Genomic DNA, 16,631 nt, shown 5'->3' with positions numbered 1-16,631 from the left:
ACCTCTGAGGGTACAGTCCTGCAGTTCCTCTTCTCTAGCTGCACAATTAAAGTGAACCTGCCACACCACCAGTCCATGCCCTTATCTTCCTTCCCCAGTCTACTTCAAATTTATTTAACCTTTCCCAGCACCTCTCCCTCCACCTTCTCAACAGAAACTGGAATGAAATGTGAACTGAACTGAAGTGGAACAAGCCAGGGTCCAATCAATATGATTGATAAAGCAAGTTCAACTTTATTGAGTTACAGCACAGTTTATATATAGCAAGCAGAGAGCAAGCAGGCGTATTCTATGCTAATTATCAAGCTATGGACATGCTAATTGGGTGCTTAGCGCATTTTTTAGTCCACCCCTAGTACGCCCCTATATCCTGTTTTTGGTTAGTAATTCCTTATTCTTGTGTGCTTTGTTCTGCTTTTCTAAGTTAACTTTAGATGAAGGTCGCTGTGTCCTTGTCCTTGATTGGTGCTTCAGCGGTGAGGGTGATCTTGCAACTTTCTTCAGATATTTCAAACAAGTCCAGTAAATTTCTATGGCCTGCTTCATGCAGCCATCCTTCCACAATTCCCCCTTTTTTCTCTTGTACAGGAAGTGCTTGAGACTGCGTAGTTGCTTTCATAACACATGCGATTATTAATCTTACAACAATTATTATTATAATCAAAATAATTAGCAATCGACAGCCTTCCATTAATAACTGCTTCATCCACCCTGTTATTCCTAATCCTCTTAACCAGTCCCCTAGAGGGTCATCATTCTGCTTAATCTTTTGAGTATGTTCCCTTAACCATTTTAGTTCCCCATGTATAGATTGGCTATGATCCGAAAGGTTAAAACAACACATGCCTTCAAACTGTTCACATCCATGACCTTGAGCTAGTAAAAGAAAATCAATAGCAGCTCTATTCTGTAACAGCGCATGCCTAAGGCTATTTTGATCCATTAGTAATTGCTCTAAAACATTAGTAGTAACATTAGCTTGTTTTACCGACCAGCATGCCAATCTCGCTATTAACCTCGAATTGTGGCCTATAGTAATCCATGGTGTTAGCAAGGTAGAAAAAATATTAGCTGTGGAGGACCATAAGTACACCTCATCATTGCAGTCTGGGTCTAATTGCGAGACTGCTCTTTTTTGATTTCTTGTTTCGCAATTTTTATGACATCTGCCATTTTAGGCGCAAATAATGTTAGTTTTCCAATATAACATGGACCTCCTATTACGTTAGCAGGTATTCCCTGCCATGCCCTGTCGCCGCATATCAAAAAGGTGTTGTGGGGCAAGGCCTTGGGGGTTCCATTATTCCATAAAAATGGGCCCAAATTGCTTGTTAACTCCCCATGTCTCATCTCGCCCAGGGCTGATTTTGTATTGTCCACCATTTACTCCTTTAACCTTTATTTTTGGTGGTTCATACCCAAGCATTCCATGTTTTCCACAGAAGCCTGTGTTATTGAAATCATGGTACATTAAATTTACTGGGTCTAATCTAGTCCATGTCTTGTTGAATACCTCCGTCCCATAACGTGGATGCCTGTCTTGCCACTCATAGTCCGAAGTAGGACTTGTCTTAAGATATACATCCACCCCCGCTTTATCGGATCCAAAGTACACACATGTCTGTGTCTTGTTAGGATTGATTGCTTTGGAACCCAACAGTTCTAATTCCTGTGGATCCCAGGGTAAGGTAACATGCAAACCCCCTATTAATTTTGCTGTACATTGGGATATAGTGTCAGCTTGCTCACATTTTCCATGGGAGTTACTTTTAAAATCGTCTATCTGTAAATCAGGTATTCCAATTAAACAAGTTTTAAAGGGATCTGTCGCCGATTGTAGACTTAGACAAAAATCCATATTTCCTGTCTCATTTGCCCATGTTACCCATAGATTAGTACGCTCATCAATTTTCTGAAGGATCGGGCTTGTCAGCTGCAGGAGATTCAACAAGCTCAGGAGTATTAGCAGGTTTGGTCCATCGGCTCGGGATCCACTGTGGCCCTGTAGGGGTAATCACAGACATATATCCCCTTCCCATATATTGTACCTTCGCAGGTCCCATCCATTCACCTGTTTTTAGGTCTCGATATTTCACCCACATTTCTGTTTTCTCTAATTGTTTCTTCCCTTCTCTATGTCTGATCGCTGCAGGCTCTTCTGCAGATCCAAAAATGCAAAGGTAGTTCAAAACAAACAAAGCCTTAGCTAATCTTTCTTGTATATCCTGAATTTCCCGGTATTTTTCAAGATATATCTTAAGAGTGTAATTGGCTCTTTCTACAATTGCCTGCCCTGTTGGGTTATGGGGAATTCCAGTTCTATGCTCAATGCTCCAAGATTGAAGAAAGCGTCTTAGTTTCTTGCTGGTGTAACTAGGGCCATTGTCTGTTTTAATGGTTTTAGGGACCCCCATTACTGCAAAACAGACTGTCAAATGTCTGATCACATGGAGAGCCTTTTCTCCTGCCTGGGCAGTGGCCCAGATCATCATGCTACTAGTGTCAATTGTAACATGTACATATTTCAATCTGCCAAAGGCTGATACATGGGTTACATCCATTTGCCACAGATCTCTAGGGTGTTCCCCCCTGGGATTTACGCCAATTCCTAGCGAGGACCCATGGTGACTACAAGTAGGGCATGAGCGGACAATCCCTTTAGCTTCTTCTACAGTAATGTTAAATTGGCTTCTGAGCCCCTTAGCATTTTGATGAAACTGTGAATGTGATTCTCTGGCTTTTACAAATTCACTTAGGGGGGCCTTGACCACTGTGGTTACTAGGTCATCAGCCCTTTTATTCCCCTCTCCGAGCCCAATGTCCCATTTGTGGCTTCTTATGTGAATAACACAATATGGTTGAGTTCTTTGTTTCACCGCACTGTACAATTGTCTTATAAGTTCATTTAATCGTGCCTTCTTCAGAACTCGCAAGCCAGCTTCTTCTATTCTACTGAGGATCCCTGCTGCATACATAGAGTCAGTAACTATATTAATAGGTTCTATTAGCCATTTACTCATGGCCCACACCACGGCTGATAGTTCTAAAGTTTGTAGGGAATCTGTTGGAAGTGACGGCAAAACATGATGTCGCCATTGTCCCTTTTCCTGCCAAGTGGCCGCAGCTGTTCGTGATCTTCCTCCTGCATCTGTAAAAACAGATATGGCATCATGCAGTGGTTTCTCAGATAACTTTGGTTTTTCCATCCACTCTATCTGAGACAGCCATTTCAGTACATTATTTTTTACAGAGTCAGTTTTTAGGGTGGCCGATTCTTCTAATAAACTAAGTTGTAAATCTTCCGATTTTGTTATCCACCACTCCAAATCCTCTTTCCTTATTGGCAGGTAAATGCAACCTGGTTTTTCTCCTGCTATTTGTAAGATTCTTTGACGGCCTTTTCTAATCAACAGTGCCAATGTTTTTTCTTGAGTTTGGACCGTCGTTTTTGGTTGTATATGGGGAAATAACCATTCCAGGACAACCGTCTGTTGACTCCCCCTTTTTTCTCTGTCTTGGGTTAGGGCTCCCATCAGGTGCTGTCGTTCTTTTAGGATGGTGATGTCAATGGCCTTTTCAGGATTGTACCGATGCACCGCGGCTGTAGCAGTCTTTTCTAGGATTTCCTCTAAATGCTTTCTTAATGCTGGTTGCACTTCAACAGGTGCAGCTGGATTAGTTCCTTTGAGCAGGGGTCTTAATGGCTCTATGTCCGCATTCGTTATCCCTGCAATGGGCCATAGCCATTGTATGTTTCCTAGGAGTTTTTGGGCATCATTGACATTTTTAATATCTGGGATAGCAAGCATTTTTTGAGCAGTAATTTGAGAGTCTGTTATGTTCCATCCCAGGTACTTCCATGGAGCATGTTTCTGAATTTTTTCTTCTGAAATTTGGAGGCCTTTGGTCTTTAAAGAATCAGCAATCTCTTTGAGCTGTTCTTCTTGGAAAGGTGATTGTTGACAAAAAGAATATCGTCCATGTAATGATAAATGATCACGTTAGTCCATTTTTCTCTAAGAGGTTCTAGGGCTTGGTCCACAAAAATTTGACAAAGAGTAGGACTGTTCTTCATGCCTTGTGGGAGCACCGTCCATTCATATCTCTGGTCCGGCGCCTGTCTGTTAAGGGAGGGCAGTGTGAAAGCAAAACGGATGGTGTCCTGCGGATGTAATTCTATAGTGAAAAAACAGTCCTTTAGATCTATAACTAGTAAATTCCAATGTTCAGGCAACATAGCAGGGTTCGGCAGGCCGGGCTGGGTCGCTCCCATCGCTTGCATTTGATCATTAATTGCTCGTAGATCGTGTAATAGACGATATTTCCCTGATGACTTTTTTACGACAATAATTGGAGTGTTCCAGGGGCTAAGAGAAGGTTTTAAATGTCCAAGCTCTAATTGTTCTTTTACCAGATTCTGGGCTGCTTGCAGACTTTCCTTTTTCAGCGGCCACTGGTCGATCCAGACTGGTTCATTTGATAACCACGTTAACTGGATCGGGAAAGTCCAAGAGCCAGTGACCGCCACTAGAAACCCTCTTGGTTTGTAGTGATGGTGGCACCTATTTGGCTTAGCACATCCCTTCCAATAAGCATGGATACATTTGATGGTAGAGGCATCGCTGTTACCACCTGTGTAAGTTGGTGGTTGTCAATTAAAATTTGTACCGGATGGGCACTGTGGCTGGTTTGAACTGAGCCTCCAACTCCCTCGACTTGATGTTGTTTTTTCAGCAATGGCCAATTACTAGGCCAATTAGAAAGGTTGCAAATAGTTATATCAGCCCCTGTGTCCAAGAGTGCTTTCCATTCCTTTCGTTCCCCCTGACATACAACAGTCACTTTTAATTCTGGTCGGGAGACCATGTTCATGGTTAACATGGCTTGATTGCCTGTAGACCTGAAACCGCCTTTTCCTCTTTCTATTAAGGAATTCTGTAGTCCCTCAGTCATTTGAGGCAGCAGTACCACTTGAGCAATTACTGATTGTTGCGGAGAGCAGGAATACGTGTCCGAGTCGAGAATTTATCAAAAATAGATATTTTTTATTTTTACAAAACCCGCCCCCACAACTATATATACAAAGATTAATTTCGTTTGATAAACAGGTTGAGTTGCATGAGAATTCTACAAGGATACCATTAATAATCTGACTATATGTATTTGGAAGTCAGTTTTTGGAAAAGGACTCAGCTATTAATTAATAGCGGTTTCTTACTAAATTAAGCTAAGCCAAATAACTCACTCAGGCTGGCTCGTGCGGTCTGTCTTCCTCCTCCAGCGGCTGCAGGAGTCGTTAAGGGTCGTTAAGGGTCGTTAGGCAGACAAAGGTGTGCCTAACACCAAAGCAAGTCCTTAGTCTCTCTGCAGTCCAGGCACAAGGGAGTGAACGAACTCAGGCAGAGACATGCGTCCAGACACACGCAAAATCCAAAGCGGGAACCCCAAAGGCGGGAAGATCCCCAATATTTATAACCTTGGCTAGACAAAGGGCAGAGTTACCACACCTTAGGCGCGAAAGCGCACGGCCAATCCCAGCCTGGCTCCAGCGCGGGAACTCACGGGGCAGTCCCCGCCCCCTTCACGGCTGCAGGGCAGGCGAGGGGGGGGGGGGAAACCAGGTGGCTTTTCCCCTTTCCCCCCGAAGTCCGGGCAGGAGAGGAATTTAGGGGTACAGGACTCCAGGACACTGATCCTTGTGGAATATGGATTGGTGGAAAATTTGTATGTAGCATGATTTTAATTTCTCCCTCCGAGTCTGCATCAATAATACCAGGCAAAACAAAGAGTCCTTTTATCGCCGTTGATGATCGTCCTAATATCAGAGCTCCACATGGTTGATCATTGATTTTGCAGGGACCAAAGACTCCTGTAGGAATTGCCACGGGATTGGTATTCACTAATGTACAGTCTATTGCTGTTGCCAGGTCCAAGCCGAGGCTCCCGCTGGTGGCTGGTTGGAGATCGCTGATCCGTCGCTTGGGGAGAAAGGGTTGTGAGGGCTGTATTGTGCTGGAGCCGCTATTTGTTTCGGAGCGCCGGGCTGGCTGGCGCTCCTCATCCCGTTTCCCGAACGTCTGCAGGCTTTCTGAGAATGATTGTCCTTCTGGCAGGCAGGACACCACACCGCTCCCTGTTGTCACTGTCTTCTCATGTGCCCTTTTTCTCCACAGCGAAAACAGGTAGCAGCATTCCCTCCCCTGTTCTTTCCCTGTTCCCTGAGGGGGGCTAATGCTGCCGCTAAAGCTTGTTGCTGAGCCTGCAGCTCATTCTCCTGAGCTTTAATCATTTTTTCTCCTAGCCTGTCCATTGCTTCTGTCAGGAATGCCTGTTCTCCTGTTGGCACCCTGCTCATTCTCTCCAACATATTCTCAAGTGTGCTGTTTATTGGTAACTGGGACAATATTGCCCTGGTTTTTGGGTTACAATTGTCCAGAGCACACTGCCTCATTAAGGGTGCTTTCATTCGATCTTCTATTTCTACATTTTCAAAAGCTGCTGCAAGTCTGTCTATGAATTCAGAAAAGGCTTCTCTTGGACCTTGTTTAATAGTTGTATAGGCGGGGGGTCCTGGCTCTATTTTTGTCATACTCAGTGCCTCCTTAGCTGTTCTCATTGCTTCCTGTAAAATTTCTGCCCCGCATTCTGCCTGTGTGGCTATTGTAGAAAAATTTCCTGTTCCCATCAACTGATCAACCCTTACCCCATGAAGGGGATTTCCCTGAGCCCTAGGCTGGTTCTGAGAATTAGTGGCTAATTGCTGCCACTGAGACTGCCACAACATCTGTTGAGATGGTGTCAAAATGAGGCGCATAATTCTCTTCACATCTTCAGGACAGAGAACATATCCCGAAAAGATGTAATCAAGAATCTGTTTTGTCGGTTCCCCTCGCGGTCCTGATTCCTTAGCTGTTTGTCTCAGGGTCTGCAGCATTTTCCAATTAAAAGGCTTATGTTCCCCTCTCTGCTGACCATCCGCCCCCGTTTCATAAAACACAGGGAAGGTCTGCACTATTTCTAGTGCTGCCTCACGATCCCCTGACGCAAAAGCCTCTTCCCCCAGTGCCTTCCAGTCTATAGTTTGTACTGATGCCTTTCCCCTCGGCTCCCCATCGATACCAGGCGGCGGCTTTGGCCATTCTTGGGTCTCCACCTCCGGACTTCTCCAGGGGCTCGGAGCCCGTAAAGAGCGAGGGTCTCGCGGGAGCGGAGGAGCCGAAGGCTCCAAGACTGGTATTTCATCAGTGGGGAATGGAGGTGGTGGTCCTTTGTCGTCAGGTAGCGCAGGAGAGGGTAAAGTAGGATAATTAATACAGGAGGATTTAGCAGGGATTTTATCGGTTTTAACAGGGATTTTGTCCCCTGGAGGCAGAGACCAATAGTCTGCTCCTGGTATAATTTTTCCAGCCTCAGGATCTAACTGGTTCTGGGCTTGTAGGGCGACATCCTTTTCCATTTGATATTTTTTCAAATCATTAGTAATGTCCCTCCATGGTTTCATAAGTTTTTTAGCAACCTTATCTTTGTCTATTACTCTTTCCCATAAGTTGTTACCAATCTCCCTCCAGCTCTTCCAGTCAAATACATGATCTGGTTTCTCTATTACCCTTAAATTATATCCTAATTCTATCAAATCCTCTAGCCCCTTAACTGGCCCTACACTTCGCTTTTCTAAAAAGCATTTTAATAAATCATGTGCTACCTGTTTCTCCATGGTAGTCTTCACGTTGTGGGCACCTCACGCGTTTGCCGTAGAGGTCGAGCCGTCTCCCGCTTTTGCTCAGGAGCCTTTGCCTCGCCGGTGTCGGACGTCTTTAAGAGAGCTTGCCGAATCGCCAGTCCCAACTCCTCCGGATCCCGATGCCTTTTGCCGTCAGGTCCTGCTCCTCCGGATCCCGATGCCTTTTGCCGTCAGGTCCTGCTCCTCCGGATCCCGATGCGTTTTGCCGTCAGGTCCTGCGTGGTCCCTGTTCGGGGGGCCATTTGAAGTGGAACAAGCCAGGGTCCAATCAATATGATTGATAAAGCAAGTTCAACTTTATTGAGTTACAGCACGGTTTATATATAGCAAGCAGAGAGCAAGCAGGCGTATTCTATGCTAATTATCAAGCTATGGACATGCTAATTGGGTGCTTAGCGCATTTTTTAGTCCACCCCTAGTACGCCCCTATATCCTGTTTTTGGTTAGTAGTTCCTTATTCTTGTATGCTTTGTTCTGCTTTTCTAAGTTAACTTTAGATGAAGGTCGCTGTGTCCTTGTCCTTGATTGGTGCTTCAGCGGTGAGGGTGATCTTGCAACTTTCTTCAGATATTTCAAACAAGTCCAGTAAATTTCCATGGCCTGCTTCATGCAGCCATCCTTCCACACTGAACTTTAAAATTCATTAGTGTAAATAATAGTTTAGATTAGATCACATAGTTCTTAGCAATACTCTGAGCAAAGTAGACAGGGGTGGATTGTGCTAGTTTGAAGTAGGCTAGAATGTTTTGGTGAGAAAAACTAGATCATAGGCTGTGAAAAAAAAGAAAATAAAATGGTGATATCTACTTTCCCTCAGAGTCTTGCTGAAGAAGAATTAGATAATACTCTCGGCATTTTGCCTTCACTCTCTGGCTGGGCTCTGGCTGAGCTGCATCTCCCTAACCTCTCCTGCCACTCACCTTTGCTTCTTCACCTCTTGGCCGAACCTCTTTTCTTCCTTAGGACTGGGGTAAGGTTGAGAGGGGCAGGGGGAAGGTGCAGGGATGGTTGAGAGCCCCTCCTGGGGACTCAGGTTTCTGGGAGGGGAGTTGTGTTTCTGTATTGCCTTTTCATTTGTATATTTCTGTATATAACCGTATATATTGTAAATATCTGCTTGTATATTGTGCTAGCTGTAAATAAATAGCTTCATTTATATTCCCAGAGCCCGACTGAGTCTAGTGGGGTGCTTCTAAAGTGTGGGGGGGCGGGGTACACCCAAAGTACCACAAACTCCTTTGCATCCTGTTCTCACTTCTATCTCCTGTGGATGCCCTTTTTATCTTGAGCTCCCTGTTTAGCCAAGCTGGTCTCCTAATACATCTACTCATTTTTCTGAGTATTGGGCTGGACTGTTCTTCTGCTTGAGAACATTGTCCATAAAGACTTGTCATCTCTTGAGCTCCTTTGCCCTTCAGAGCTGCCAGTCATGGGATCCCACTTATCAGCTTCCTGAAAAGGCAAATTTCTGCTCTAATGAAGCCCAGGGTCTGTACTTTGCTACTTGATTTCCTCACTCCCTTCAGGATCTGGAACAATACTGTTTCATGGTTGCGACAACCAAGGTTGACATTGATTATCATATCCCCAGGAAGTTCTTCCTTTTTGGTGAATAGTAGATCCATATGTATGTCACGTATGGTTGGGTCATTTAGCATCTGTGCTAAAGTTCATAATACTTTTTAGAAACCTGGATTGCTTTCTTACTAAATACACTTTTTGCTTTTGTGTTTAAATTCAATATTACACCACAGCAATGTCTAGTTTTACAACCTACTTGGCTGTTATTGAAATGGAAGAATGTTCATTCAACAACACTTGTTTCAGGAGTCTTCCCTCCCTGAGGGCACATGGCATTTTTGTGGAAACAGCATATTGGTATGCCCAGTGAAAAATATGTTTAGAGGAGGAAGGCCCTAAGAATGCAAATACTTGGTTGCATGCTATAGAAGAATCCTGGTTTAAGGTATTGCCTGTCAGCTAAGCCATGTTAGTAGACTGCATGCACATTCTTAGCTTTCTCAGACTGTGGTAAAGTACCATTACCATATGCCATTTTTATGGTGACTTACCCTTTCAGTACATGTCACCTTGCAGTCAAAAAGGCTAAAAGCAAGTGCGTGATCATTTATTGCAGTTCAACTGACGGCTGGTCGTATGATCTCACATTTGCTTATGAGTCCATACCCTTGCTGTTTCAAATATTTTTTTTCAAACCTGACACAGAAACGAAAAACAATGATAAAATGTCTTAAAACCCCCTACCCTAAACACTGATGTATAAGCAGAGGATAGCCTTTTAAAAATGCATTTTCAAAGTAGAAAGTTACTTGCTGGGTACTGTGTAAACAATTTTCATAGCATATCAGAGAAAAAAAATGTCTTTACATGAGAATGGGATTCTGTAGCTTTGATCTCTTTATTGGACCTTATCTGAAATGTATTGTTTCAAAGCCATGTTCTGTGTCTCATTGAATGAATTATTTCTTTTTTTTACATCAGCTGGATATATTATGCAATGAAGAGATTCTTGGCAAGGACCACACACTCAAGTTTGTAGTTGTTACTAGATGGAGATTTAAGGTATGACACAACTGTTTTTCGTCAAAATTTTCATGTTCCATGCAAATCACTAGCTGACTAAAGAACAAATTTCATAAGTATAGATCATGCAGACCTATACTGCAATAACTTTAAAATGGTTAAAATGCATATTTTAAAATGTCTAATAAACTATTTTTAAAAAATAATTATTTTTCTTAATTCAAAAGAGAAAAATTGGGGGAAATGTGAAATGTGCCACTAAGGAAAAGGGGAAGTTGATGGCAGATGTCAATTTGATAGTAATTAAAAATGTATAAAATAAAGGAGACTGAAGCCATTGAGAGGAAAGTTTTTCTCAGACGTGATTCAGATACTGCTCATATTATTTTGTGAAAATTGTGAAACTGATTGCAATGGAGAGGAGACAAACATCTGATACATGTATATTCTGTAGTTTGGAAGGGAGAGGATGAATATACCTATTAAAGAATGCAGATGAATTAACTTTACTCTTCAGTTTGAGAGTCTTGTAACAATATTTAGTAGGCATAAACAAGGCTGGGGAAATCAGATGAATGAGTCTTTAGGTTACTGATGTTAGTTTCTTTAACCAAAGCAAAATCCCACACAACAAAACTTTCAGATGAGTAGTAAATAATGGGGAATTCATATTGAGCATACAATATCACTGTTTATTTATGGCCACCAAAATTAAATGGTTATAAGTATAATGAAATGTTAAGTTGAACATCTAGAACTTAAGTCACATCCAGAGAATAATTATGTGCAGTTTGGGAGTGATAACTTTGAACATGGGTTAGTGTTCATAATGGACATGCAACACAACACAAGCTTCCAGAATAATACTGTGGTAGAAGGGATGAATGAAAATATTTTTTTCTGTCTATAAAGACATAATTTCAGATCAGGAAAGAGAAGGTAAGAGATTGTGATCAGTTAAGGCATATTCATGCATGACCTGGAAAAGCAGTTAAATAGTGAGGTGATACTGGCACAAATAAAGTTAGTCTAAACAGTTGTAGAAGGCTTTTACAGTACTGGATGACCAGGTGATAAAATAGCATCTCAAGGTCAATATGGGTAAATATAGATGTATGCTGGGGAAAAACATGTATCTGAACTTTATATATTAAAATGACAGGCTACAGGTTGACTGACATCAAACAGAAATCAGGTTTGTGGATTAGACAAAGATATCTGCCCAGTAATGGTCCAAGAAAAAAAGTAATGAAATGATAGAAATTATTGGGCTAATCAAAAGCAGTGCTATGCCTCTGTATAAATCCACTATTTATCTGTATCATGAAGATTTGTACAGTCATGAGTGGCATGGAAAAGGCAGAAACTGGAAACTCTTATTCAGTGAAAGAGATGAAGGGTATTATAGAATCATAGAATGTGATAGATTGGAATGGACGCTCAAAGGTCATCTGGTCCAATCCCTCTGCTGTGAACAGAAACATCTCCAATTAGATCATGTTTCTCAGGGCCCCATCAAGTTTGACCTTGAATGTCTCCAGGGATAGAGCTTCCACCACATCTCTGGGCAACCTCTCAAGCATTTCACTACCCACATTGTGAAGAGCTTCCTCCTAATATCCAACCTAAATCTACCCTGTTCTAGTTTAAAACCATTGCCCCTCATCCTATTGCTACATGCCCTTCAAAACAGTCCCTCCCTACTTTTTGTAAGTCCACTTCAGATATAGAAATGTCACTATAAGGTCTCCCCATTGCCTTCTCTTCTTCAGGCTGTGCTAGTTTGAAGCAGGCTAGAATGTTTTGGTGAGAAGAACTAGATCATAGGCTGTGAAAGGAAAACAATGGTGATGTCTACTTCCCTCAGAGTCTCGCTGAAGGAGAAATGAAAAACATTAGATAACACTCTCGCCGTTTTGTGGCACTCTCAGACTGGGCTTTGACTGAGCTGCATCTCCCTAACCTCACCTTCCACTCACCTTTGCTTCTTCACCTCTTGGCTGAACCTCTATTCTTCCTTAGGACTGGGGTAAGGGTGAGAGGGGCAGGGGGAAGGTGCAGGGGTGGTTGAGAACCCCTCCTGGGGACTCAGGTTTCTGGGAGGGGAGTTGAGTTTTCTGTATTACCTTTTACCTTGTATATTTCTGTATATAATTGTATATATTGCAAATATCTGCTTGTATATTGTGCTAGCTGTAAATAAATAGCTTCATTTATATTCCCAGAGCTGTCTGAGACTAGTCTGGGTACCTTCTAAAGTGTGGGGGGGCCGGGTAGCACCCAAACCATCACACAGGCTAAACAGCTTCAGCTGTCTCAGCCTGTCCTTGTGTTGAGAACTCCAGAGCTGGACACAGTATTCCAGGTGAGGTCTCACCAAATCAGAGTGACAGAATCATCTGCTGGCCACGCTTCTTTTGATGCAGCCCAGGATATGGTTTGCCTTCTGAGCTGCAAGTGCACATTGCTGGCTCATGTCCAGCTTCTCATCCACCAGTACCCCCAAGTCTTTTTCTACTGCTCTCAATCTCATCATTCCCCAGCCTGTATTGATTCCAAGGATTACCCCAACCCAGATTCTGGACCTTGTACTTGGCTTTCTAGAACCTCATGAGGTTCTGAGCACACGTATCTAGTCTGTCTAGGTCCCTCTGGATGGCATACCATCCCTCAGTCATGTCAAACACATCACTTAGCTTGGTATCATCACCAAACTTGCTGAGGGTGCATTCAATCTTTCTGTCTATATCACTGATGAAGATATTGAACAGCACTGGTCCCAATAGAGAACCCAATAGGGGATCATTTAGTCCAACTCCCCTGCTGTGATGGTTTGGGTGTTACCTGCCCCCCCACACTTCGGAAAATCACCCAGACTAGACTCAGCAGCTCTGAAAATTGAATGAAGATTTACATTTACAGTTTAGCACAATATACAAGCAGATAGTTACAATATAAACAGAAATATACAATTTCAAAAGTAATAGAGAAACACAACAGCCCTCCCAGAAACCTGAGTCCCCAGGAGGGGCCCTCAACCACCCTTCCACCTTCCTCCCACCCCTCTACCTTACCCAAGACTTTGCCTTATGCTCAAGGTAGCTTGGAAGGTCAGCCGGGGGGGTTAGGAAGCAGATGGATTAGTCACACAGACGGCAGGTTGGGTTATAGAGAGAGGTGCAGCCCGCAAAGCCCAGAGAGTGACTCTGTTATCTATGTTTATGTTCTTGTTCTTATACATCTTAGCATGCCTATGAGTGAAGCAGACATCACCATTGTTTCCTTTCCACAGCCTGTAATCTAATTCTTCTCACCAAAGCATTCTAGCTAGCTTCAAACTAGCACACGTGCTCAAAGCTGGGTCAACTAGATGAGGCTGCCCAGGACAATGTCCAGTCTAGTTTTGAATATCTTCACAGATGGAGACTCCACAACCTATCTAGGCAGCCTGATCCGGTGCTCAGTCACCCTCACAGCAAAAAAAAAAAAAAAATTATGCCTAAATGGAATTTCTTGTATTTAAATTTGTGCCAGTCGATCCCTTCACTGGATACCACTGAAAAGACTGTAGTTCCATCTTCTTTACTGTCCCCCATAAGGTATTTGTAGGCATTGATAAGATCCCCTCTGAGCCTTCTATTCTCCAGATTAAATTATCTCAGCTCTCTCAGCCTCTTTTCCGATGTCAGATGCTTCAATATCTTAATGAACCCTTTGATGACCTCCTAAATATGGGGATAGCATGGGCCTAGCACCTGGTAAACATGAGCTGGGCGTGTGGGCTTATACAACCACCTCACACAACTCACACAACCAGGGGCCCTGGGCAGGCCAGACTTTATGGCACCAGGTCTGTTGTGCCCCTTTGTGTTCATTTAATGTGTTTACCTCTGGTTTGGGCAGAAAAACATGTCCAGGCAAGGCAAGGCATGAATAAGCCTATTTTCGGGCCTATGGGTCCTCCACAACACTCTTCCTCTGTTTGCTCATGCACAAAGGCTGTCTCCCCCCACCTGTTTTCCTCCCCCATCAGCCCTTCTAGTTTCTAATTATTTGTTGCTCTGTTATCTTAAGCTATGTGCATACTTTTGTGGTGGTGCAAGGAGGTGTGCAGCTCCATTCAAAATCCCCCCTCCCCCCTGTCTGTGGCCTCTTGCCACGAATTGATCAGATCAAAAATATATTTCTCACAGGGGGCTTGACAGATTTGAGAAAAGAGATTACCATTGAAAACTGAGGCAAAAATATTGCTGAATATCTCTGCCTTTCCATGTTGGTTGTCACTATTTCTCCTAGGGGTACATTTTCTTTAATCTTCCTTTTCTGGCCAACTTACATGTGAAAGCCCCTGTTCTTATTCTTTGCATCCCTTGCCCAATTCTGCTCCAATTGGACCTTAGCTTTCTGTCGCTGTTAGGCGCTGTTAGCATGCTGACTGTTCCCAAAGTTGAGGAAATGGACTTACAGAATCCGATATGGATTGTAAATGTAAGACGTTTAATACACAAATCAGAAGGCTTTTTATACTATTACAGGATTACATGTCGATTTCTAATTGGTCCATGCAATACATTTTTGTGGTTTAAAGCATAATCATTAGTAGATACAAAAAGGTATTTTTATAAGCAGTACGTGTGCTCATATATCAAACCCTACATTTCCAGATGTGCAGATCCTTTGTTCTAAGGTATATTCATGACTGATTCATTACTTGTTTTACTTTGCACAGCTGTATCACAAGGACGCAACATCCTCAGGCCAACTCTGCTTTTTTTCATAGAAAGCACGAAGCGGACACAGTGTCCTTGGGCTGACCGGTGTCTTACCCGCTGTGTTCCAATCGCCTACATATCGATTGCAAAGCAACAGCCCCTACAAAATTCCCCACATCTCCCCCTTTCTTTTCAAACACTGTAGCAGCGATCCGATGCATCTGCCAGGATAGACATCGGAAGATGCAGGGTCCTAAAAATAACACAACAATAACAATAAGTAATACTATTCCTACAGTTTTGATTAACTCTTTTGCCCAAGCTGAAATTCCCCATGACATTAGCCAATCATCAAAGGGGTTATGATTCGCTGTAATTTTCTCTGTATGATGCTGAAGCCAGTCTACCTTTTTATGGATTGAATCACTATGATCAGACAAGTTAAAACAACACATTCCTTCTACCTCTTCACAGCCTTTTCCTTGTACTAAAAGCAAGTAATCTATAGCTGCTCTATTTTGCAGGGTAGCCTTTCGCAAACTATTTTGATCTACTGCAAGCTGAGAAATAACACTAGTAGTAACATTAGCTTGTTTTGCTGTCCAACATGCTAATCTCTGAATGGCTGACAAGGCATGTGCTGTTCCTATAGGAGGAAACAATGCTCCAAAAACTCTTGCTGTATGAGACCAAAGTTCCACTTCATCATTACAATCAGAGGTTAACATTTCTACATTTCTACGATTTCTTAATAGAGTTGCACTACTTGCAATATGATTTCGGATAAATTCTGAAGTAGGAGTTAGCAAAGAAAGGTGACCAATGTAACATGGCCCTCCGTTACTTTCTTTTGGGATTCCAGGCCACGCTCTTCTACCACAAATCAGGAACACATTTCTAGGCAATCTTAAGGCTTTGGTAATGTTAAGGCACATACCATTTGTGTTCCAACCATAAACCGTGTCTTTAGCACAAAAATCAGAGGTACTCCAATAAGGAAAATGATAGGATGTTAGATCTGTTATTTGACGATTCGTCAGATTGTACGAGCCAAATATCAGACATCCTGACTGATTTGGCATTCTACTTCCTAACAGGTTGAACTCTTGAGGATCCCATGGTAAAGGGTCATTGAGGCTTGCAACTATTAATGCCATACAATGACTTATACTTTTTGCTGTAGAACAATCTTGATGTGTGAGAGATGAAAAGGAGGCTACCAAAGTGCGTTGATCATCAAATGGCAACCCTATCAGGCATGTTTTAAATGGGTCTGTGGCTGCTGATAAGTGTAAGCAAAAGGATGGGTTATTTGTCTCCTTTGCCCAGTTCACCCAAAAGTTGTCTTCACTACCCCACCCAAAATTCTCCTGCACCACAAAAATAATTACAATAGCAGATAACCAATACATATTGTTCAACATTTAGCTCAGATCAGTTGTCTCTGGTGACGTTGTGTGCAGCTTCTAAGTCAGCAATTTCTTCTATTGCCGTTTGATCATCCTCCTTGTTTTCCTTGGTTTCAGCATGTAGCCAGGGTCGCACCCACTTGGCTGGCAACCACCGCTCTCCGTCCTCTGTAATGACACAAGCATATCCACGACCCCAAGTTATTAATCTCCATGGTCCATTCC

The 16,631-nt window shown here is 42.8% G+C and overlaps 1 protein-coding gene across 3 annotated transcripts in view; it reads left to right on the top strand.

Moving 5' to 3' along the window:
- LOC135192868 (polycomb group RING finger protein 3-like) overlaps window positions 1-16,631 on the top strand; it is a 669,299-nt gene that overhangs the window by 582,708 nt on the left and 69,960 nt on the right. For all 3 annotated transcript variants that reach the window (XM_064176244.1, XM_064176243.1, XM_064176245.1), the window contains one exon: window positions 10,244-10,324. In XM_064176244.1, the coding sequence (XP_064032314.1) occupies window positions 10,244-10,324 (81 nt within the window). The remainder of the gene's footprint in view (window positions 1-10,243; window positions 10,325-16,631) is intronic.

Source organism: Pogoniulus pusillus, chromosome W (assembly GCF_015220805.1).
Source record: "Pogoniulus pusillus isolate bPogPus1 chromosome W, bPogPus1.pri, whole genome shotgun sequence".
NCBI classification, from domain to species: domain Eukaryota; kingdom Metazoa; phylum Chordata; class Aves; order Piciformes; family Lybiidae; genus Pogoniulus; species Pogoniulus pusillus.
The sequence above is the reverse complement of the archived record's forward strand: the minus strand, read 5'-3'. Positions and strand labels throughout refer to the sequence as shown.